We start from the raw sequence: 25919 nt of genomic DNA on the forward strand, positions 1-25919 counted from the left end.
TGCCTCGTTTATGTGCATGTGAAATTCTTTTCCCCTGCTTGGGAAGTTTTCTGCCATTACTTCTTTGAAGAGATTTTTATTTCATCTGCACTCTCCTGTTTCTTCTTTGACTCCAGTCAGTCTGATGTTATTCTTCTCTACATCATCTAGCATCTGCTGGATTGATTTCTCATGTTCCCTTACGATTTTGAATCAATTTTTCTTTTCCTTTTCACTAATTCCACTCTTATCTTCTATATCTGAAATTCTGTCCTCACATTGGCTCATCCTGATGTGTAGACTTTCAATGGAGTTTTTTCCATCTCCTGGAAATCTATTTGGATCTGTTTTATGGATTCCCTTTGTTTCCTATGTTGGGATTCCATTACATTCCTCAGCTCCTCTCTAGATTTATTAATCATGTCTTGCACTATGAGCACAATCTCTGCTGTTACCTGAGAAATTATTTCTGATTTCATTTTTTGCAGATCTTCTTTTGTTCCCACTTCAGGGGGTCCAGGTGGTTGAGTATAAGAGTGTTCCATGGGCTGGGGATTTTGCTCAGTGGTTCTGCTGCCTGCCTTGCAAGCACAAGGTCCTGAGTTCAATCCCCAGTACCAAAAAAAAAAAATGGTTCCATCTCATTTCCCTTTGGGGTTGTTGTAGGTGATCTGGAAGTCTGGTTTTGAGACTTATTTAAGTGTCTTCTCATTTCAACCCGGGGGTGGGGGGTGAGAGTGCTGTTGGCGCAAGTGCGGCTCACCTCCTCTGAGCTGGGAGAGGTTGGGATGGCAGCTCAGAAGACCCTCCCTCTGGGCTGGGAGCAGCAGGACGGACGGTAGCCCGGAAGCTCCTACCTCTGGCCCGGGAGCAGTGGGACGGTGGTGCAGAAGCCCCTTCCACTGGGCTGGGAGTGACTGGACAGATGGTGGCCGGGAATCCCCTTGCTCTGGGCCAGGAGCGGTGGGACCTATCTCACGATTTTCTAAGAGGAGTGCTACCAATTTCATCTCATTTACCATACACACTTTCAAATATGAACCTTTTTATTTACATATTTATATTACAGAAGAAACTGGTTGGTTGAAAGAGTACTAGGTGTAGAGTCAAAGACCTGTGGAAATCCTGTGGTTGGTTTGCTTATATTTTAACCTCTTCTTTTCAGAATTAGATAACTAAATGAGTTCTTGATGTATGTAGAAGTACTTAGTGTGTTACTTTGAGCATTTATCAATAACTCATTCTTATAACTTACTATAAAAATGTTAGAAAAGGACACTGTGTAATATTTTCAGGATGGAAGGAACTGAAAGACTTTCAGAAAACTTCATCTGTTACAATACCTGTAGAACTTTGTTTACTATGCACTGGCTATATATATTAGATATCAGAATGTAAACCTAAGTTTTAATATGGTCACATTTTTACTTTTTGTCTTGAATCTGTTGTAACGCAGAAAAATTTTTTCCAATTCTGAGATTCCTCAGAATTACTGTTTCTTTTTTTACAATTACAGATTGTGCCTTCATTTCAACTTTTTTTGTAAACCTTTTAAACTTCTGGGAACTTATGCTTTTGTAAGTTTTGATGTTTCTGTAAGCTTTTACTCAGTTGGATATATATTTATTACAGGTTTTTCATTGTATAACTATGCAGGAATTTCTGAGGAAATTGCAATATGCCATTTTATTGAGTGCTAGCTAAATGTTTCCTTTGTTTTAGATTTCTGTTAGTCATGAAGATGTATTACATGAAAATCACAGGTTGCAGAATGAAATTGCCAGGTTAAGACTAGAAAGAGATGCAATAAAAAATCAGAACCAAGTAAAGGAAAAGAAATATCTGGAAGATATTGAAATTGCAAATAAAAAGAATGAAGACCTTCAAAGGACAATAAAACTGAATGAGGAAAGAATATTTCAATATAATGGACATCTTAACAGTCTGAGAGTAGAAAATACCCTGCTACATTCTAAACTGGAGAATGAAAAACAAATCAAGGAAAGACCAGAAACAGACATTGAATCACACCATTCCAGTCTGGCTGCTGCTGTACACAATTATGATGAAAGTCAGACATCAAAAGGAGGTGTGAAACTTGATTTCCAGAGAGCAAAGGAAGAGTGGGCTCATTTACAGGACAAGCTGAGTTTTGATATATCTAACCTAAATGAGATGCTTTCCCAACAGCTTTCTCAAGCTGGAAGAAAATTCAGTAGCCTAGAAATTGAGCTCCATCATTTAAGAGGCACTCTTAGAGAAAATTCTTCAGTTTTAGAACAGATACAAAGAGACCTTAAGCAAACACAGTGTCCAATGAAGGAAATTAAGCACATGTATCAGGTTGAAGAAGAGAAAGTGAATAAATACATGGGAAAGCAGGATTCTATAGAAGAGAGATTATCTCAAGTAGAAAGAGAAATTGCATTGCTTCGAGAGCAGTTGGATGATGCTCACAACAGAGTTGACTCTACGGAAAGGACACTAATTAACATTCAGGACCAGTTTTATGGTATTGTGAAGGCACTTCAGGGTGAGAGTAGAAAACAAACTGTCATGCTGGAAGATAGAAATAAAGAGTTAATGGATGAATGTAATCATTTAAAAGAAAGAATGTATCAGTATGAAAAGGAGAAAGCAGAAAAAGAGGTAAGTATCAAGAAAGGTAAATGTTCGTCAAACTTCCTGAAGGAAACTCAAAGTGAAATTTCACTCTGCATAAATGTTTTAATCTAGTTGGATATAAAAGTACATAGTTTATAAATGTACCTCCTGTATCAGCCCAGAAACGTACCTGGTTTGCAGCAAATACACCTCAGATCTGGTTCCCGATGAAGTGACCCCCGAGGTGACGAGTGTCTCTGTTTCCCTGACCACAGCAGCACACATCTGTGCACTTTCTGAGTTGTCACCTGTACCACAAAAATATGGAAAATTAAAAATCATCATGTCTTCATTACACATTGTTTTAAACTTTCAGAGTTATGTAGAACTGAATTTGAAATCCACACAAAAGTTAGATCTGAGAGTTTTTTAGTGCTGGGAATTGAACCGAAGTCCTGGTGCATGTTGCATTCAGGTTGTACCCCTGACTTGCCCCTGCCATGAAATAATTTTAATCTTTGTGTTGCTGTATTTTAAGACCGCGATGAAGAAAATGAATGGAAATGTTTATGGGCATTTTTAAATTAAGATTCAACTGTGCCGGGGATTTAGCTCAGTGGTTCCGCTGCCTGCTTTGCAGGCACAAGGTCCTGAGTATGATTCCTAGTCCCCCCTACCCCCAGCAAAAAGATTCAATTAAATGGGTTACTTTGACAGTTCATTCCAGATTTCCCAGATGAATTGAAGTATAGCTGCCATATTTTATGATACTTTTCCTGCTGTAGCTATATGTTTCTGTTTGGCATAATTTTATTTGTTTTCATGTTGGCATAAGCCAAAGCTGAAAATGTTTATCTCAAATTATATACTCTTACGACCTCTCAAGTCTTTAAAAGGCATAAACTTTTCATTAAATCATAAATTAGGGGAAATTTGGCAATTTACAGCAAAACCATAGTTGATTTAATCTTCCTATGGGTACATGTGGTCTATTGAACATTTTCCCAAGTAACTTTTTTTTTTTTTTTTTGGTTCCTGGGATCGAACTTGGGTCCTTGCGCTTGTGCAGCAGGTGCCGAAACCATTGAGCTAAATCCCCAGCCCCCAAGTAACTTTCTTGTAATTTTCATTTTGAGGCTGTTCCTATTGTGTAAAGGATATGACTTTATCCAATACCAAGATAATTGTAGCAATCTGTGATATTACCTGGACATTGAATCTCCATTTTCAGGCTAAGGAATTCGGGTGGTGGGATTCATGTACAGCAGGAATGGAGTGCGTAGGGGAGAGAGTTGTATCAGCTGAGGTCAGGGAAAGAGGTGAAGGCCGTGTTACCTAGGAACTTGCTTTTATTATGATACAGGCACCTATTGGATTTGAGCAGAGAGTTGAACATAAACTCTAATATAACTCGAAAGTTAATTTGAGTCTCTAGCCAAAATGAGGGAAAATATGTGGAATTTACCACCACCAGTCCCACCCATGTGCCCATTTCTTCTTGAGACTTAAGTAGGTTGTAAGCATTGCAAATTCATCAGAGAAGGAGTGGGTAGAGGGTTGAGTCTAGTGTCCCGGGAACAGAATAGTGACTGGCCAGGAAGACACCACTTCCATGTCCCTAAGTGAACTCAGCAATAAACAGGAGCATATACATGAATATGACTTGGAAAGATGACCTGATGTGGGTGGTGATATTTTTCAGAAGATATGTGAGTTAAATATTAACATAAAGATAAGGTGATTTATGAAGTCAGTAACTGAAATATCTTATCAGGTAGTTGTGAGACAACTTCAGCAAGACCTGGCTGTTACCCTAAATTAAGTCAAATCAGAAGTCAAGTATGTATGAAATGTAACATGTCAGCTGTTCATCTGCAGCTGCTTAAAAAATACAGTGTTTTGGAATCGTGATTTCAGTGGATAGATTTCTTTTATATTTTCATTATGACTGTTATAATTTTATTATCTTCATACTATAAGTTACTCTTTCTTTCTGCCATTTTTCTCACAATTTCCCACATCTTTACTTGAAATATTTGACCTTAGGAAAGTTGAGAAATACAGCAAAGTTGAGAGACTTGTTCCTGTTAAGCAATATTTTTAGTGATATGTCTGTCATCACGGTGATATAGGCAGATTCAATCAGAGGATAATGTTTAACAAAATATTTCAGAACTTTATCTTATTTCTTGCCTTCACTTTTGTGAATATAGAATCTTTGTATATTTATATCATGGATTTCACGATGAGTTGTATAGAAAGTGTTTTCTCAAAAAGGCAAATGTTTTAGGATACAGATATTTCTCATTTAACAATCTACTTGTTTAGTAATTGTTCAGATTTATGACTGAGGTGCGCTTTTCGGGCTTATAACCCACCCCCTGGACTTACAACCCATCTTTTTTTTTTTTTTTTAGTTCTGTACATCTTGTCTAGAGAGCCTCAATACTTTTTTGTGCAGTACAGTTTATAGAGTACTGTAATTTTTGCTGATTTTCCTGTATAATACAGTACTGTACTTTTATGTTCTGTTATACATTACAATACTGCATGTAAGAGTTATGCAGATAAAAGCAAAGTCATCAAGTCAGAGTTTCCTTTGACCATTTCTTTGCTCTGAATATTGTGATGTGCATGCTATGTACAGTTCCTCATTTAAGGATGTTCCTTTGTCACAGGAATGTAACTCAGTCATTAAACAAGGAGTGTGTAATTTTAAAACTATTTGAAAAGTTACACATTTCCTTCATTTTTGTTTCATTTTAAAATAAAGGTATGGAAATATTCAGATCATGTATTTATATCTAAAATAAAGAATTAAGAAAATTATCTAAGTTCTGCCATTGGATTTTTCTTAAAAGCAACTTTATTGAGCTATAATGCAGATACTCATTTAAAGTGTAAGATTGAACATCTATTAGTATTACTCAGTCACATAAGCACCACCACAGTCAATTATAGATCATTTTCATCCCCTTGAAAAGAAACTCCAAATCCCTCAGCTGTCTCTCCATCTTCCCCAGTCCTAGGAAACCGTCAGTCTCTTTTTAGTATCTATTTTCCTTGTCCTGGACATTTCATATAAATAGAGTCATACACATTTGTCCTGGGTTTTGTTGTTTTTGTTGTTGTTGTTTGTTTTGAGATAAGGTCTTGCTGTGTAGCTCAGGCTGGCCTCGAACTCAGCAATCCTCTGCCTCAACCTCCTGAGTGCTGGGATTACAGGCATGCGCCAACAGACTGGGCTCACATGTATCCTTCATGATTGGCTTCTTTCACTTAGCATAGTGTTTTCAGGGTTTGCCTGTGTTATAGCTCATTTCTTTCTGTTGTAGAGTTGTGAACTCTATTATATGTCTACCTCATGTATCTATTGATCAGTTGAAGGACCTGTGGGTGGTTGATAGGTCACTTTTGGCTGCACTTAATGCTACTATAGACATTCACCAGTTACTGTGCACTCACTTTTTTCCCCCTGCCATTGGGTTTTATCCTCTGAGTTAGTGTCCTGATGTCACCCTCTCCCTGCTTTTATTTGTACTGACCTCTCCGTAGTTTCTTTTCATTTGGCCTCCAGTATTCAGAAGTGGCTCACAATTTACTCTTTGCTATGAAGCTTTCTCGTCCCGTTTGACTCTTGGTGATGACACTGTTTGCACCACAGTGGTCTGTGGAGAACAATTTAGCCAGGCTGCAATCTTACATGGCTTTTTTTGTTTTTTGAGAAATAATCTGGCCTAAGTATAGATTAATTGACCTAAGGAGAGAATAATGTCTTGATATTCATGTCATCACCTGTCCTTGACTAAATTGAAAATATTTTTTCCTTAGCAGTTACTAGGAAAAAAATTAAGATTGGCCATGGTGGTGCATGCCTGTAATCTCAGCACTCAGGAGGCTGAGGCAAGAGGATCACCATTTGGGGCCAGCCTGGGCTACATAGTGAGTTCAAGGCCAGGCTGAACTACAAGCAAGACCTTGTCCAAAAAGAAATTAATTATTTTCTACTATAACCAATCATTTGTTATGGTTTATATTATAAAGATATTTTAAGAAATATAAAATTGAAGCACTTTATCTAATAGAGGACAATTTTCTATCAAATGTTCATATTTTTCTCACCATAGAAAAGAAATGCCTTTCTTCATTATATAGCTATACCTGGGATTTATAGACCATGCATTTGACCAACTGAAAAGCTCTGTTATGTACCCACACCACACACCCTTCATTTGCTCATCAGAGTGCTTGCAAAAGGAGCCCAGCACTTACTGGAAAGGAATTGATTTGGGACCTTTGTGTAGCAAAAAGGTCCAGTAGCTTCAGCTCCGCGGCTTTCGTGCCCTCTTGTGGTCGAGTCACATACGTAATACTCAATCCAGGAAGCACTCTCTGTGTGATCATTGCCCACTGAGTGGTGCTGAGAGAAAATAAACTGTAAGTTGTTACAGTAAGATACCGTTGGCTACTTGAATTAATCAGTGGGTCTCATTGATTAACCAATGGGGTGTGTTTTGGGCCCCATGCGCTGTTTATTGCTGCCTTCTTTGTGAATAATGGCCAGTTGAGTTTGTAAAGACCTCTTCCATTGCTGCCATCAGATTTTGCTTTCTCTAGCCTGAAGTCAGCTCAGGAGGCACCAGGGAGCAGCACAGTGAGTGTCTCCCTCCTTCCCTCCTCCAAACCCCCCTGGACCTTGCTGGCCACAGCCTCACCCAGAGCCCTGGTGCATCCTGAAAACTTCTGTATTTGCTCTTTACTGCTTCACCTTTTTAAAACAATTTTTTCTGGCACTGGAGACTGAACCGTGGGCCTTCCACTGAGCTACAACCCGGGCTGTTTTTATGTTTTATTCTGAGACAGGATCTTGCTAAATTGCCCAGGCTGGGCTTACATTTGCTATCCTCATGCCTCAGCCTCCCTGAGTGCTGGGATTATAGACATTCGCCACTACACCTGGCCTAATTTGTTTCTTGTTGATTTTTGAGATAGGATCTCACTCTATATCCCAGGCTGACCTTGAATTTACTATGTCACCCCCGGGTAGCCTCAAGCTTAGAGCAATCCGCCTCAGCCTCCTGAGTGCTAGGATCCCAAGTGTGTGACAAAAAGCCCAGCTCCTGTTTTAAATTTTGAGACATGATCTCACTAAATTACCAAGGCTGGGTGGGACCTAGGCAATCTTCTGCCTCAGCTTCCCTAAAATATCAAATGTTATTAAAACATAAAACACAGTAATATCTAATGGCAAAGATTTTATATAGCTCACTGTGTGTCACATATTCTTCTAAGGTCTTTATGTATATTCCATCAGTTAATTTTTCCAGCAGTCTATTGAGCTGTAGATGCTGTAGTTATCTCCCAATTCATAGACGAAGAAAACAAGACAAAGTTCATCTTCTTACAATCCCACTGCTGGTAACTGGTGGAGCTGGGACTCAGGCCCAGGCATTCTCACTTTTGTGTAGATACTTTTTCTCAAACAGTTTCAGGAGCCATCTAGATGTTACTGAATTGTAATGCTCATTTCAGCATCCCTGGCATACCTCTTGTCAGTCATATGTAAGAATTTTTCAACTCATGGTTGATGAATCGTACTTGGAATACAAAAATACAAAAGTACAGTATAATGTTTGTAATATAAAAATACAACTAAAAGGACAGCATGAGTAAAGGAATTTCCTCTTTTTCCCCATTTTACCAAGTTTTTTTGTTTTTGGGTTTTTTCCTGCAACACGGGGATCTCCCTGAATTGCCAAGGCTGGTCTGGAGACTCACCTTCCCAAGTAGCTGGGACTACAGGCACATAGTACTGTGCCAGCCTTCCGGTTTTGTCAGTTTGAGTACCCGATGACAGCTAAAATCAGGAATAGTGTGTTTCAGACCTAGAGCAGGGATCAATACACTTTTCTGTAAAGGGCCAGATAGTGTTATGTTGAGCTCTGTGGGCCAGAGGATCCTTGCTTCAACAATTCAGTTAACTCTTAGTAGCAGCACAGAGGTAACTATGAACAGTACGGATGTGGAGCACTGTGGCTGTGTTCCAGTACAACTGTAGCGTGAAAACTGGTGGTGGGCAGGTTATTAGTAAAGTTTTTTGTTTTGTTTTGTTTTTTCAGTTGGAAGAAGAGAATCGATACACAGAGACTGTGCAGGGTGCTGAGAAGATGCAAGAACACCTGCAAAAGTATGATTTAAAGCACTATACAAATAACTTGAGCATTTGTAAAGCAAATGAACAATATCGTTTGAGAAATATGTCAGATAATCAGTAAATCTCCATCAAGCTGTGTGAAATTCTACCTGTGATAAAGTTTCTTGAAATGAGAAATTTAGGTCTGTGGATATAGTGCAATAGTAAGAGCATGTGCTTTACATATGAGGCTCTGGGCTCCATCACAACACTGCAGAAGAATTATCCACGACCACAGCTAGAACCATGATAATTACCAAATCATCTACTTTTTCCAATTTTTGAGATTGTGTATATTTTTTCAAATGTTCAAAAATTATGTGATTTTTAAAAATAGGTCCATGAAAATAATTATTTTTCTATAAATATTTTAGACTTCAACTTGAAAATTCCAGGCTGAAAAGTAAAGTCAAAAAGCAAGCATGGAAAATTGAACACCTTCAGAAAAACTTGTTCAGTGCAAATTGGGTAAGTCAGTCTCTTCTGCATTTCTATCATAGTGAAAAGGGATTTTTATTCTCTAATAGTATATAGGAATATGTTAGGCAATAAGAAAAATCTCATTGATAAAAATATCTGTCATAATCATATTGATACTACTTGCTCTACTTGTAGTGAAGTCCTCTTTATAGAAGGTAGTTGAATTTATACAATTACTTTGGCAGTAATATTTTAATAAGAAAGATTGTGATAGTCTAAAATCAATATTTTATATATACCACATTTTGTTTATCCATTATCCATCGATGGACCTGAAAGTTATTTCTACATTTTGTTGGAAATAATGCTTCTCTGGACATTGATATATAATTACATATTTGGAATACTAGCTAATATTTTATAATAACTTTTAAAATTTCAGGATATTTACTTATGTAATCTAGAATTTTGAATTTCTCTTGGAATCAAAGCTTTTCCATGAGATTTTGAGTATAAATTACTTGTAATTTATATCCTTATCAAGAATAGATACTAGGTCATTAGGCAATCATTTTTTCCCAGAGAAACATTTATTTCTCTTCGACTGTAAGAAGAGGAAAAAGATGGCAGTAAAAAAGTACAAATGGCTGTTTATCTTACAGAGTTAACTAGCACTCCTAGCATTGTGGTTTCAGATTTTTTTTCCAGCCATTTATGCTTACCAGCTACTCAAAGATGTAACAGTCCAGAAGATTGATGTACAAGTCTGGTGACAGTTTGCTGAGGTATAATGAAAACCATGTAACTGCTGAGCAAGCACTGCAGAGTCTCCTGTTGTTCATGCTCTGCCATTGGGAATTAGGGTCACAGAATGCACTGTGTGTGGGGAATTGGAGCTGTGAGCCAGCTCCTTCCACCAACTGATTTCTTTTTTTTTTTGGTACCAGGGATCAAACTGGGGTCCTTGCACTTGCACAGCAGGTGGCAAAACCACTAAGCAAAATCCCCAGCCCTACTAATTTCTTAACATCAGAGCAACTTATTCCACACAGCTCCATTACAAAGATACATGTTATGGCTTGTGTCTAGTTGTCCCCTAAAGCCTCATGTGGTCATGGGTGGGGCCTTTTCAGAGGTGGCTGAATCTAGTGTGTGATGCTGGGATTAAGGGTGTGTGATTACTAAATTGGTCCACTGATTGATTTGCGTAGTCCTGGGATCAAGGACATGATGCCAGGATTAATGGTGTGAGTGCTACCCATCCCAAAGGTAGGTAGCCTGGACAAGATAGAAGGGATAGAAAGAGGCTTGTCACTTGTTGCTTATTCCTGCTGCTTGTCTTCTCTGAGATGTCTCTCTGCCATGCCACCCTGCCTCGGAGCCAGCCAACTATGAACTGAAACTTCTACAAACTGTGAGCTAAATGAACCTTTCCCCCCTTAACTTGCGGGTGTTGGGTATTTTGTCTCAGCAACAAGAAAAGCAAACTAAGACACGTAATCAGGGGCACCAGAGTGTTCTGAGTATTGTTTCTCTGAAGAAACATGGAGAACTAATTTTTTCTAGATTTCACATAAATTAGTCCTGCTTTATTGCTATACTTTTCATATACATAACATAACAATATAATGTTTTATTTTCTTTCTTTTTTTTTGTTTTGGTACTGGGCATCGAACTTGGGTCGTTGCACTTGCGCAGCAGGTGGTGAAACCACTGAGCTAAATCCCCGGCCCATAACAATATAATGATAAAGAGTCTTCTGTGAATTAAAATGCCAGGAGACATACTCTTACATTAAGCATCATGCACAAATGTATTCAGGTGTTGAAAAATGGGTAATAGCACAGTATAGAACAGGAAAGTATTGGAAAGAAAACAATGGGAAACATTCTGACCCCAGTGAAAAAAGTAGCATTATAAAAGAAAAGAAGATAAATTATGCTGGTCAGTATTCTAAGGGTAAATGCCCCCTCCCCAAGATTAGAAAATGAATAAATTCAAAGTAACACCAATGTGACTCAATATGCAATGTGTAGGATTCTCCTCAGAAGTAATTCATACCGAATAATGGCTGGTGAGGCTTCTTCTATGAGAAGTGAACTGAAAGGAAAAAGTAAAAGTATAAATGACCCCTGAACAGAGGTCAGGGATGGTAATGGGGATGAGGTAATCAGAGTCAAAGGGTCTGATTTAAGGGCCTCTGAGAATTTGAAATGAAATGGGGACAAGACTGAGCTACTGCCTTTGGGAGAGCAGTGGGGCTAGAGGAGCAGAGAGGAGGTGTGGACACTGTGAGCAGAGGCTGCCAAGCAGTTGGCCGGTTAAGAGTGCTATTAAAATAAAAGTCCTTGATGGACCCTCACATTACTTTATTGGAATTACAGCAGGAAAAGTAGGTTTTAATGTACAAGAAGTGATAAAAACACTAAATTTGTAGGTGAGACCATGTGTCAAGGGAATATTAGAGGCCAGTGGAGCAGGAGAAACAAGATGATAGCCACAAGAATCATTCAAAAGTTAGATTTCTGTACATTACAAAGAAGACTTAAACTTTAAGGAAAAATGTTTAATAGGAAAGAAAGAATAAGAAGAGGGAAGAAGGAGGGGGAGGGAACGGGGGGGAGGATGGGGGGAGGGGGAGGAGGAGGAGGAGGAAGAGGAGGAGGAGATAAATTCCTGAGAGACTGCTTATGGAGAATTAGTATCTTTCTCTTCCCAAAGTCAGGTGGTTCAAAAATACAATGAAATCAGGTATATATTTTCCAAAACTTGTCTTGATAAAATATGGTTTAAATAAATCTGGGAAACTTAAGTTATTGATGGAAAGACTTCTAGGGTATCTTTAGAAACTAAAATGGAAATATAACCATTCTTTTTAAATTTTTTCCTCAACATTTATGTGTAAAACTTTTAACAAATTTTGGCAGTACAAATTTCCGAAAAGGAATTATGAAGCTACAAGTTAATTTGAGCTATGTTAAGAGAAGTAATTATTTTTGAAGTCTGTACTTATTGGTGTCAGGTTTATACAATGCATTAAAACATTCATGAACTCATGAGAAGTCATATTTTTAAGAAAGACGAGTGAATTTCTAGATTAAAAAATAATTTTAAATTGGTTTTCAAAGTCTGAAGGTGATAAAGAACAATTAAAGAAACTTACTGAGCTAACAGAATATCTGAAATATACCTTGGATGAAGAAAAGAAGAAAAATGCTGAATTTCAAAAAGAGCTAACTGGGTAAGATTTTTTTATGTCAAGTCTTATCAACTATTCATTAAATGATTTCACTGCTAAAGCTAAAGACAGCCTATATCATCTTTAACAACACTAAAATTAATCTTGATTTATCTTGTATTTCTTTGTACTTCTTTCTTTTTTTAGTTATAAAACCTATCACAGAATTACACTTTGGTACTTCCATGTGTGCATGAGGTGTACGTGTTATTAACCTTCTGTTTGCTTAGTATGTGTGTGTGTGTGCGTGTGCACGTGTGTGTGTATCTTTACACATATATACTACATAAATAATGTACAGTCATCTCTCGATGTATTCAGGTTATTGGTTCCAGGACCCCCTCAGATGCCAAACTCCATGGACACTCAAGTCTCTTTCATATCGTGGTGTAGTATTTGCACATAACCTACGCAACCCTCCCATACACTTTATATCATCTCTAGATTACTGACAATACCTAATATAATGTAAATGTTATATAAATCATTGTTATATCATTCAGGGAGTAAGGACAAAAAAAATCAGTATGTGTTCAGTACAGATGCAGTTTTTATCTGAGTATTTTCAGTCCACTATTGATTAACCTACAGATAGAAAGCAGTGACTGTATATATGGCTCATACACACAAAATGTACATATGACTTGCAGATGCAAATGTTTCTACCACCAGATGAAGAAAATGGAATGCTTTCCAGTGTCTTGAAGTCCCCAACATGGCTGCTTTTCTGTTTATTTGTGGACAACTTGAGTTTGTTATGAATCTAATCACTATTTTTCTCTCCTTTAACTGTCTGTCTTTACATTGTTTTGCATCTCTTGCATTTTGTGAACATTGTGGTAAGAAAGGCTGAAACGTCTTATTTAAACAACCTTTTAGGTTATCCATTATTTCTCTGTTGATTTCCCTTCCCCTAAACTCTGCCTCTTTTCTTTACCTCTCCAACTCAGATTTCAAAGATGCTATTTCCTCTGTTTTCTACTTTGAATGATCTCTTTGATGTTTTGTTTTGTTTCCTTTTCTTTCCCTTTTGGTCTGGGATTGAACATATGTCCTTGCACATGCTGAACACATGCTCTATCACTGAGCTACACCTCCAGTCCACCTCCAGATTTTTGTGCCCGCTTTCTTTACTTGTTCACCATGGTTAAAAGGTGTCAAAGTATATTTTCTTTATCTTTTTAAGCATTCCTATATCGGTATATTTTATATATTTTTTCCACCTTGCTTACTCGGCTTTAGCTAACAATAATAAGTTCATTTTTATGTTAATATACCAAAGTGGATATTAATTTTAGAATCCTGTATATGGTTACAGTGTTAGCTCTTTACGTGCCACACATATATCATAAACTTTGTGCATATATTCTTCTAAGATTATAATTGCATCAGAATGCTTTCAAATAATGTTAGCTAGAAACAAATGAAAGAATCGTAATTTCTAGATTTGCTTCTTTTTCGATAGAACATAGTATCTGTTTAAAGAATTAACACTCTCTCAAAACTTCACTTTGTACATTCTTGCAGATTTAAGAACCTTTTAAAAATGACAAAAACAGAGTTAAATGAGCAGGAAAATGGAGACTTCCATTTTCATGGAGATTTAAAATCCAATGAATTGGATATTCCAATTAGCATCCTAATACACAAGGTAATTTTTCATTAGTTTGGGGAAGAAAAACTACTTAGTTTGGGGAACTATAAATCTCTCAGTGTGTTGAGCAGTAAAATGAAGGTATTTTTGGGTTTGTTTTTTTTTTACTTTATAGACTTAATATCAATGAAAAATGTAATGGCTTTCTCTTAAAAAGGCATACTGCTGTCTTAAGCCCTGGCTGATGATATAAAGCCAACCTATACACCATTATATGACCCCAAATCATGTGTACCAAATGAATCTGGGAGGGAAGGTTACATATTTATTGAAACACTATTGACATACCTTGAAATTCAGACATTTAAAGTATGTGGTTTGGTGGCTTTTGGTATACTCACCGAGTTAGCAATCATCACCACTGTTTTGGAACATTCTTCCACCCTAAAAGGAAAACTCATACCCTTTAGCCATCACCTTCCCTGCTCAGCCTCAGAGAACCACTGATGTACTTTGAGATTTGCTTCTTCGGGACATTTTGTATCAGAGTCCTCATACGATATGTGCTCTGGCTTCTTTTTGGACTGTCTTCTTTCATTTAGCATGTTTTCAAGATTTATCCGTGTTGTAGCAGGTATCAGTACTTAATTTCCTCTTCTAAGTAATATCCTCTTAATGGATTTTTAATTCATCACTTGATGGACTTTTGGAATAGTTTCCATTTTGACAGTTATTAATGCTGCTATGGATATACATGTACAAGTTTTTGTGTTTGCCTGTTTTCATTTCTCTTGGCTTATGAGTGGAATTGCTGAATCATGTGATAACTCTGTGGTTAACCTTTTGAGAAACTAGCAGTACCAGTCTGTTTTCCAGACTTGTATGAGAGCATATGAGCATTGTATGAGAGTTGCTGTTTCTCTTCATCCTTGCCACACACAGTCCTTCTTTTTGATGGAAAAAAGATTCCATTCTAGTGAAGTGATGTCTCATTGTGGTTTTCACTTGCATTTTCCTGGTGACTAAGGGGATGGTGTGGAGCACATGTGTTTTCACAAGCTGATTGGCCGTTCACACATCTTCGTCGGAGAAATGTCTATTTAAATTCTTTCTCCATTTTTAAATTGAGTAGTCTTTTCTATTTTAAAATTATGAGTCCTTTATATATCCTAGGCATAAATCCCTTACCAGATACATGATTTTCACACATTTTTTGCCACTCAGTAGCCTACCTTTTCACTTTCTTGGTGTGGTATGTTTTCAAGCATATTTACTTTTTTTTTTTTTTTTGGCACCAGGGATCGAACTCGGGTCCTTGCACTTTCGAGGCAGGTGGTGGAACCACTGGGCTAAATCCCCAGCCCTGCATATTTACTTTTGACAAAGTCTAGTTAATCGTTTTTTTTCTCCTGATGTCATATCTGGAAAACTGTTCTCAAATCTAGTCAGACTGGTTTTCTCAGCCTGCTTCCTAAATGTAGAACTTCAACATCCAAAGACCTCTTTCATGTTTGCTGTTTTGTCTTAGTTCAGCTGGTGAGCAGTGCTTCTGCTACTACATTTTCTTGACAATTTTATATTTTCTGTGAATTTTATTGGATTCATGCCCTGTGAGAAGTTACTTTTCCAAATCTTTTTGACTTAAGCTGTCTATCTTAGGCTTCCTGTGAAACTGTACTAAGGTGATTCCATTAAGATTTTTGCATTTGAGGGCACAGCCTTAAGTCTTTCTGAAATCTTACCAAAAGCTTTTGTAGTCATAGCCTTGGCTTCATCTTCTTTCTTTCTTTCTTTCTTTCTTTCTTTCTTTCTTTCTTTCTTTCTTCCTTTCTTCCTTTCTTCCTTTCTTCCTTCCTTTCTTTCTTCCTTTCTTCCTTTCTTTCTTCCTTTCTTTCTTCTTTTTTTTTAGCCTTGGCTTTGTCTTCAGACCATGTGTTCCCAGCAGCACCCTGGATTTGATCTGATCCCAAAAGCCATTTGTTTTAGCATTATTTGGCAGTGTTATATATTAATGTTACTTTGCAAAAATTTTAGCATTCTTTGACATGTCCAGAGGCTACAAATGAGAAGCTGATATTTGAACCCAGTAAATCCTGGTTTTCAGCAAGTCTCACTTTAGCTCATCTTTCAGCAGTTTTTCTTTCAGCTGCTTGCTATGTAGCCAGAGTCCTCTTTCTTCAGGTATCAGTATCATTTCCTTCACTGGCCTCAAAGTCCTTCCTCTCAGCCTCTTTGAGGGCCACCCCTCTTCCAATAACAGTCGCTTTGGAGCCCTTTGAGTTTGCTTCCTTTTCTAGGTCCTTTCTGCTTCCACTTATGTCCAATCCAGGGACATTCTAGAATGTAATTCCAATTGACATAAAACCTTTGCAATTCAGGAAAAGGCTTATAACTAAAATCCATACATACCATAGTCATTAATTAAAGTCATATTTTCAACATCTTACTCTGTTAGCATTGATTGGTTGTACTACTAAGAGATAGCTCAGAGTCATTTTAAGAAGGACAGAAATGAAACAATCCTAGGAAAATAAAGAGTCCAAGATCAAGTGCACGTTTTGTGACAAAGAATAATGAGTGTAGAGAATATATTTGTGGAGCGAAGCTCAGCCATTCCCAGCACCCGGAAGGAAGCTCCCCCGCCTCCATCCCAGGCTCCTAGGGCAGTGAAGCTCAGCCAGTCCCAGCACCTGGAAGGAAGCTCTCCGCCTCCATCCCAGGCTCCTAGGGCAGTGAAGCTCAGCCAGTCCCAGCACCTGGAAGGAAGCTCCCCTGCCGCCACCCCAACCTCCTAGGGGAGAGAAGCTCAGCCGGTCCCAGTATTCGGAAGGAAGCTCCCCCACTGCCATCCCAAGCTCCTAGGGCAGAGAAGGTGAGCCGTGTGGCCGCCAGAAGCACCCCACTCCCGGGGGAATGAGAAGACACATAATCCTCCAAAACAGACTTCCAGATCACCTACAGCAACCCCAAAGGGAAAAGAGATGGAACACTCTGATACTCAACCACCTGGACTCTCTGAACTGGCAACAAAAGGGGATCTGGGAAAAATGAAATCAGAAATAATTACTCAGATAACAGCAAAGATTTTGCTCATGGTCCAAGACATGATTAATACATCTAGAGAGGACACAGAGAAAACAATATAGGATCTGAGGAACATGATGGAATCCCAACATAGGAAACAAATGGAATCCATAAAACAGATACAAACAAATTTCCAAGAGATTAAAAACTCCATCGAAAGTCTGTGCAGCAGAATGAGCCAATGTGAGGATAGAATTTCACATATAGAAGATAAGATTGCAATTAGTGAGGAGGACAAGAAAAATGGCTTTAAAATTGTAAGGGAAGATGAGAAATCAATCCAGCAGCTGCTAGATGATGCAAAGAAGAATAACATAAGGCTGATTGGAGTCAATGAAGAAAGAGGAGAGAGTGCAGATGACATAAAAAAACTCTTCACAGAAGTGATGGCAGAAAACTTCCCAAGGAGGGGAAAAGAACTTGACATACAGATAAGTGAGGCATATACGACTCCAGCTAGTCTTGATCAAAAAAAATCTACACATAGGCATATAATAGTTAGGATTCCAGAAATCCAACAGAAGAATAAAATTCTACAAGCAGTGAGAGAAAAGAAACAAATCACACACAAAGGAAAGCCCATCAGAATCACAGCAGACTTCTCAATGCAAACCCTCAAGGCCAGAAGAGCTTGGAGTGATGTATTTCAAGCCCTAAAGGAAAACAGCCTCCAACCCAGACTGATGTACCCTGCAAAACTATCTTTCAAAATTGATAGAGAAATAAGATACTTTGATGATAAATAGCACCTCAGGAACATCATGAATACCAAACCGGCACTCCAAAAAACTTTAGACAATACCCTAGGAAAAGACAATGAGGATCACAACCCCAGGAAGCCCAGCAGAATGAATCCACTGGGTGTGACAAATTAAATGCAAAGGGGGAGAATCCAACAAAAAGAAAAAGTCATGACAAGGCTTTTAAAGCTTTTGACTTCATGTCCCTAAAGACTGTATAATTCAATCTTATTATTGTACTGATGAGTATTTTTCTGATTCTAGAATTGCACACCATTCCTTGTGCTATACTGGCTATTTATCATCCTCTTATGTCTACATTTTAATTGGGTTGTCTATTAATGAGCTCTGAGAATTCTTTACATATTCTGCTCATAGGTTATATGCATTGTAAATATGGTCTGTTTAAGGACTACTTTTCATTTTAATGATGTCATTTAAAGTTCTAAATTTTGGTGGAATCTCATTTATCTTTTTTTTTTCTTTTATACATCATGATCCTAGGTAGTTCTTGCCTACCCTGAATTCATAAATATTTTCCCTTATAATTTCTTCTTAAAGTTTTTTACTTTTAGACTTTCTTATTTAGGTTCATAGATCCCTTCAAGTTATTTTCCATGTATGGGAAAAAAAGGGTTGAGGTTAACTTTTTATATATGGATACCAGGTGTTCTAGTGCCATTTGCTGAAGACACTATCTCTTCCTGGGCTCTTGAATCGAGTTTATATTCTATAAAATGCTAATGTTAAATAATCTTTCAAAACTCAGTGGACCATATATGTGTGGTTCTATTTCTAGATTCTCTGTTTTATTCCAGTGATCTGTATGTCTTTCCTTACACCAACACTGCCTTGATTACTGTAGCTTTAGAAGAAGTCTTAAAATTGGGTGCTAAATGCCTTCCAACACTGTTTTTTGTTTTTGTTTTTAACTTTTCTAGGTCCTTTGTACTCCTACATAACTTTAAACTTTCAATATCCAGTTCTTCATTTATAGCAAGTATACACAGACCTGAATTTTTATATATACCTTGTGTTTTCTAATCCTGCTAAATTCAAGTACAAGTCCTAGGGGCTCCTAGAGATTTCTTAGTATTTTCTCTGTAGATGATCATGTCATCTACATAAAAAGATTTTGCTTCTGCCGTGCCAATCCTATCCTAGTTGTGTCATTTTATTGCCAGACTATTTTGGTTTAGACCTATGTTTCAAAGTCTAATGGACAGATGAAGAGTAGGCATATATGCCCTTGTTCCCCACTTGAGGGAGAAAGCATTGTATCGTCTCCATTCATAGAAGGAGTTTTTGTTGGAAGTATGGAGTACATGTCTTTGATCTGTTGAGAAGGTTCTGTTCTACTCCTAGTCTCCTGATGGCTTTTACCATGACCAGCTGTAGAATTTAGTCCAATACTCTTTCTCCAACTAGTGACAGGATCATATGGCTTTCTCCTTTCCTCTGTTAAAACGATGACTTTTGGGGGTGGATTTTCCAATGCTGAACCAACACTGCCATCCCTATAATAAAACCACTTTCTACATACTGCCAGATCTGACTTCTAAGAGTTTGTTTTGTTAAACAAATTTCTATCTGTGTTCATACTTTTTTCTTCTATTATCTTTATCCAGTTTTAGGATTAGCACAATGTTGAGTTCCTAAAATGAGGGGAGAAGTGTTCCTTCTTTTTCCTGCTTTAAATGTTTGATATAATTTATCAGTTAAAATGTTTATGAGCCTGCTGTTGTCATATAGGTAGGTTTTCAAGCTAGGAATATACTTTCTTTAATAGGTGCTATTCAAATTTTATATTTCCTCCTGAGTTAGTTTCATTAATTTGTCTTCTAAGTTACTTCTTAGACGTTGTCAAATTTATTTCCAAAACGATTTTTGTAATATGCTTTCTATATCCTTTCAAATTCTGTAAAATCTGTGGTAATGTCTCCTACATGTTAATATTGTAATTTTAAAAATGTATAACTGATATTGTGTAACAGGAAGAAAAGGTCTAAAAGAGCAGGGTAATTGGGAGGGGTAGGGGAAGGGAAAAAAGGGAAAGGAAAAAATATGAGAAGAGGAAAAAAATGGAAACAAGGTCTTTGCAAATAGGGAAGGGTGGAGGGGTTGAAGGGAGGGCAAGGGAAGGGGAAAAAAAATGAGAACCAAGAGACTTATGTAATGGTACAATATCCCAGTGATGACTGTAACTGTATTTTATACCTAAAATGTACCAATAAAGTTAATGGGGGGGGGGGAAGAAGAACAGAAAAACATAACAAATCACTATTTAAACTTAAAAACATTGGAGGGGAAAAAAAAAGGTATATTTTCATGCCTCCTGCTGGTTTTAACTGTTGATTTTTTGAGTAATTCAAGAGAATATTTCCTTTTTATTTTTTATTTTTTTTGGTACTGGGGATCAAACTCGGGAGCTTGCGCTTGCGAGGCAGGCAGTGGAACCCCTGAGCTAAATCCCTGGCCTCAAGGGAATATTTTCTAAGAATATAGTACAGATTATGTTTTGTGAAAAGTGAATTTATGTCAGTTTCTTTTCTTTTTTTTCTCCAGTACCGGGGATGAAACTCAAGACCTTGTGCTTGCAAGGCAGGCGGGGTGCCAGTGAGCTATTTCCCCGGCCCTCTGTCAGAAATTTTGATTCTATTTCCAGCTTACTTCCTTCATTACCAATCCGTGTTCTTTTATTCATGCAGGTTGATGATCTTGCAGCAAAACTGGAAACTGCATCATCCAGATGTCTACATCTGGATAGAAATAGTGACTTTCTCCAGCACGAGTTATTATCTATGAAAAATATACAAAAGAAGTGTGAGACACTAGAGAAGAATGAAAAGAAGCTGGAAGAAGAAGTAGTTAACCTGAGACGTCACATAGAGAAGAATGTGCTAGAACATGGCCAACTAGAACAGTATAAGCAGGAGATTGAAGAAAGAGCCAGGCGGGAATTAGTCGAAAAATTATCACAAGTCAATCTGTTTTTACAGGTTAATTTATTTATCTTTAATGTGCTGAAATAATTTCATGAAAATTATATTTTGAATGTTTACATTGTATGTATTTCTTCCCCTTCCCTTATAACTTTTGTGAATTTTTTAGAAGGAAGATGACATCTTGTGTCTTCCATTAAATATTTCCATTTCATTATAACTAACTTGATCTCTCAGAATAATGGTATTTATTAAAGAATCATTTGATTTTTGAAGACTAATGGACATGAAACTGTTAAAAGCAGAGAAAAACGTGGTTTGACAGTTATACAGTACTCTTAAATTGTCACCTTGTTCAGTTTTTAAGTTTTTGAATTGTTTCTATTCTTTGATCAGATTACATGAATATTAAAAATGATTCTAGGCTAAGGAAGGAGCTCAGCGGTAGAGTGCTTTCCTTGCACTGGGTTGGATCCCTTGCACCACGAAAAAAAAAAGATTCACAATTTTTATAATTCAGATTTAATGCAGTTAATAGTGATGGTAAATCCAGCATCTTTTTCACATATATCAAATTTCTTTCTGAATCATTGTCTCAAAACTAAAGGAAATAAATACAAAATAACTGAGTTATGATCAAAACATACAGTGAATGTTTTAAATATTTTTAAAAATTTGGGGCTGGGGATTTAGCTCAGTGGTTCTGCTGTGTGCTTCGAAAGCAGAAGGTCTGGAGTTTGATCCCCGGTGGCAAAAAAAAAAAACAACCCCAAAATTTTATCACAATAAAAAAGACACATTGCCATGAGTCCCCCTCAGAATACTCTCCCTGATTTTGGGCATACTTGTGTCATCATTCTTGCCACTTTCTGAAGCACTTCTGGAGTCTTCTATCATGACCACCCTTAGTTGTGCTGTCATGGCTGTCTTGATGTCCTGAACAGATTCAAAATGTTTACTTTTCATGGTCATTTTGACTTTGGGAAAGAGCCTGAAGTCACATGGTGCCAGATCTGGTGGCTAAGGTAGATGAGGACACATCATAATGTTGTTGCAAGCCTGCCATTTCATTGGACAGCACTCAGCAGCAGTATTTACTGGGTTTTTAATCGCACCTTATAAAGACACTCATGAAAGAGGACTTCCAGAACTGCTTCAGAAAGGGGCAAGGATGATGGATTTAAGTGTGTCAAAAGAGAAGGGAAGGATTTTGAAGGGGATTAATAGCACTGTTTTATACTGTAATAAAATTTTTGAATTGAAACATTCACTGCATAGTTTGATCACCTTTTGTAATTGGGGTATAATTACTTTTAAAATATATCCTTTAATTTGCTTTAGAGACAAGCAGCATGTCAAGAATATGTACAGCAATTAACAGAGACTAGTAATGGTTCATTGAGAAGTCAGATGGAACTCAGAATTGCAGACCTGGAATCAGTGCTCTTTCAAATGAAGACTCAAGAAGAGTCCAATAAAATACTATTGGAAAAGTATAGGCAAAAATATCTAAAAGAATTGGCTAGAAGAAAGTCATTGTCCAGTGAACTAAACAAGTAAGTCAAAACAGAATCACAGAAAGTTTAAGCTCGTTAATTTGTCCCTTAAAGCATAATGTTTAGAGACAGGTCCATGACATTAGGATATGACAAAGGGGTGGGGGTGGTGGGAGGGGAAGGGGAAAGGGAAGAAGGGAAAGGAAAAATTATGAGAAAGAAAAAAATGGAAACAAAGTATGTAAATAAGGAAGGGTGGAGGGGGTGAAGGATGCACAGGTACTGGGGGAAAAAATAAGAACTAAGATACATCATGTACAGGTACAAGCACCCAATGATAAATGTAAATGTATTGTATACCTAAAATGTACCAATAAAAGAATTTTTTAAAAAAGAAATTGGGCCGGGGATTTAGCTCAATGGTTCCGGTGCCTGCCGTGCAAGTGCAATGTCCTGAGTTCAATCCCCGGTACCAAAAATAAACAAACAAAAACAAATTTTTAAAAAGAAATTAGGATACGAATGCCAAGTGGACAATATAACTTTGGAAAATAAAGTTAGTAAATGAACTTATCTTCAAAATGTTAGACAAAGGAAGTTTGTATTTCTTCCACCTTTTACTGGTTTTGGGGTTTTTGAGACAAGGTTTCATTTTGTAGTCCAGGCTGACCTTGAACTCATTATGTAGCCCAACTTGGCCTCCAACCCATGGCGATCCTCCTGCCTCAGCCTTTAGAGTGCTGGGATTACAAGTGTGTACCATCACGTTTGGTTACAGCATTCTTCTGTAGGTAATCTGACCTAGTCATTCAGCTATTTTTGAAGCTTTATGCTTAAGAGAGTTATGTTGTTATGACATTACATCCTGGCATTCATTTAAGTAGAATTATTACTAACTTTGGTTTTGGAAGATTACAACCTAAACCGAGAAGGTCAAGTACTACTAATACTGCTCGTCTGGGTGCATTCTGCCACTTGATAAAATAACTTCCCTTGACTTTGGTCTTTGGTGCTATCACTAGAGGCGGCCTGGAGACAAACTATGCTGCATATTTCTTCTACTCTACATAAAGTCATATTTGTGATATAGGGAAAGATTCACACAGGGACGAGCAGAAGTATAGCTCATTGGTGTGAATTAGTGTGAGAGGCGGGCGGAAGACAGAAGAGGCGGGCTCACCTGCCATGCCTCCATAGGAGTGCCCTGGTTCTTTGTGATCACTGAGCCCACGGTCTCCTCCCCTGGAGGCGGTTGCGCTGAAGTAGTTTCTCATTGCCAGGTAATGGGGCAAATATGCAGGTGGGAAAGCCACCACTTGAAAATATCTTTAAGAAATGGTTTTTAAAACCCCTAAACTGGTTAACTAAATATAAACACTTCTTTTTTTTTTAGTTTTATTTTTTCATTGTATATGTAAGAAGTACAACATAATGTTTTCCTATGTCTGTTTGTTGTAGACACACACATACATACACACACATATGTACCTTTTTTTTCTATTTTTTTATTTTGAGACAGGATCTCAGTCTCAGTCACTAAGTTAGCTGCCCAGGCTTGCCTCCAACTTGTTATCCTCCTGCCTCAGCTTCCCAGAGTGCTGGGATTATAGAGATATATATACAAAGAGAAATGGCTACTGCAGTCAAGCTAATTAACCTATCCATTATCTCTCATAGTGATCCTTTAAATACAAGTGTTTCTAGTGGCTTCCTCAGGAATCTCATAAGAAGAGCTCTTATAGGAAGTAGCAGTGTTTCCTGTGAAGCCAGCCACCACTGACAGCCATTTCTTTCTCACTTTGTTAGAATGGCTTGTTAGTTAGGAATCCCACTACAAATATATGTACTTCTTTAGAACACTTTTAATTGTCCTGTGATAGGTGCGCTGTGATACATTTTCACTGTTAAGGTGGTAAAGAAGTAAGGCACAACAGGGCAGGGCTTTGTCTGTTGCCAAGCCCCTGCCCCCCGACCCCATGTTTTTGCCACAGGATGTTCTGTTCAAGCAATGTAAATGTTTGTACTGCACTATGTTCCTGCCCAATATATCAAAACTTCTGTTCAAGCAATGTAGCTTTTTGTGCTGCAAAGCATGTAACTGTTGGTACCTAAGGTTTCAAGAATGTTCTGTACGCTCACCCATCTGTCTCAATGAGCACACTTGCTTGATATTCAGTATTTGTCTTTTGCAGTCTTCACAGGGCTAATGAGCAGCTAGAAGAGGCCAATATCAGACTTCTGGTGGAGCAACAACAAAATAGATCATTACTGAGCACTGTTAGTACAAGACCTGTCCTAGAATCTCCTTGTGTTAGAAATCTTCATCATAGTTTAGTGGTCCAGAGAAGTTTTCTTCCCAGGGAAGAAACTTCCTGGTTCCTCCATTAAACCCACAGCCTTCAAACAACAGCATGGAGAGCTACTGACCAAGGTTAGTGATAGTATCATCTTTCCTTCGTATCTCAGATTTCTGTCTTAATTCTTGTTGATAATTTGGTGAAATACTGGGCAGGGGAAGTAGCTCAGTGGTAGAGCACTGGGCTAGCATGCATGAGGCCCTGGGTTTGATGCCAGGGGGAGAGGTTAATCTGATGAAATACTGTGTTTAGTTAGTTGACTTACACATGTTAAGTAAAGATCACACTAATATGAGTTACTATAAAGAAAGGAAACAAATTCACAATTTTTTTAAAAAGTCCCTGTAGCTCTCATTTTTCAAGAGATACTCGTTAACCTTATTCAAAAAATGTAACTGACCTAGATGTGGTACTTAAATATTTCAGCATAGAAATAATTGGTCTGATGGATGAGCATTGAAAGGAGAGTCAGAAGACCTGGGGAATTCCTGTGACTTCCTTATACGTATTTTTAACTTCTCCTGTTCAGAATTGTGCCAACTGCATGAATTCGTTGATGTATGTAGACGTATGTAGTACAGTGCCTAGATTCAGCATATTTCAAGTCAAGGAGGAAGAAAACATGTATATAAGGGTTATATCATCATCTTTCTTGTTGTGACTGCAGTGAGGTAGCAGAAAATGACCTCCCTCCATCTGTACTCAGAACATAGGTCAGATAGATCCAGATCCATCATAAGCTTTGTTGCTAGCACATAGCTCACGGGCAGATGTGGGCATGTGAGTGCCTCACTGAGGATCACACACTTCAGCACACACTTGTCAGTGGATGAAACAAGCACCTGGCATCTGTCCCAGCAGCAGCTGCTCACCGCAGAGACAGCAGACCTGATTTCATGCAGCCAGGACGTCCCTGCAGGAGGGAGGCAGAGAGAGTCTAAGTCCATATGGTGCTTCTCCTGTTGCTTCTGCCGGGACTAAGATTGAAATTAAACCATGTCTTTGTATATCTCAAGTCATGGTGAGAGGTGGCTAGATGATGCTAGATGGTAAAGAGAAATCTGTTTTGTTTTTTGAATTTTGCTATAAATAATCCAAAACATGGATTATTCACTTGTTGAATGATTTGAGTAAACCACGTCTTATGATTTTCTCCTTCAAGTTCCCTGTTCTGTGATTTAGTGGCTACTAACAATTCATATTAATTTGCATGCTTTATCTATATTCATAACTTTAGAACTCAAGTTTGTTAGAGAGCTACTCTTAACGTCT

The 25919-nt window shown here is 37.7% G+C and overlaps 1 protein-coding gene across 1 annotated transcript in view; it reads left to right on the forward strand.

Moving 5' to 3' along the window:
* LOC110347234 (ankyrin repeat domain-containing protein 26-like) overlaps nucleotides 1–25919 on the forward strand; it is a 45397-nt gene that overhangs the window by 16272 nt on the left and 3206 nt on the right. The window contains exons 7-14 of the mRNA XM_087209578.1: nucleotides 1702–2628; nucleotides 8703–8770; nucleotides 9151–9244; nucleotides 12325–12437; nucleotides 13962–14085; nucleotides 20561–20851; nucleotides 22136–22350; nucleotides 24483–24721. Coding sequence (XP_087065704.1) covers nucleotides 1702–2628; nucleotides 8703–8770; nucleotides 9151–9244; nucleotides 12325–12437; nucleotides 13962–14085; nucleotides 20561–20851; nucleotides 22136–22350; nucleotides 24483–24678 — 2028 coding nt within the window. The 3' untranslated portion in view covers nucleotides 24679–24721. The remainder of the gene's footprint in view (nucleotides 1–1701; nucleotides 2629–8702; nucleotides 8771–9150; nucleotides 9245–12324; nucleotides 12438–13961; nucleotides 14086–20560; nucleotides 20852–22135; nucleotides 22351–24482; nucleotides 24722–25919) is intronic.

The sequence above is a fragment of the Heterocephalus glaber genome, unplaced genomic scaffold (genome assembly GCF_053883595.1).
Source record: "Heterocephalus glaber isolate CG9 unplaced genomic scaffold, H.glaber_assembly_v1.0 deba00001056, whole genome shotgun sequence".
NCBI classification, from domain to species: Eukaryota; Metazoa; Chordata; class Mammalia; order Rodentia; family Bathyergidae; genus Heterocephalus; species Heterocephalus glaber.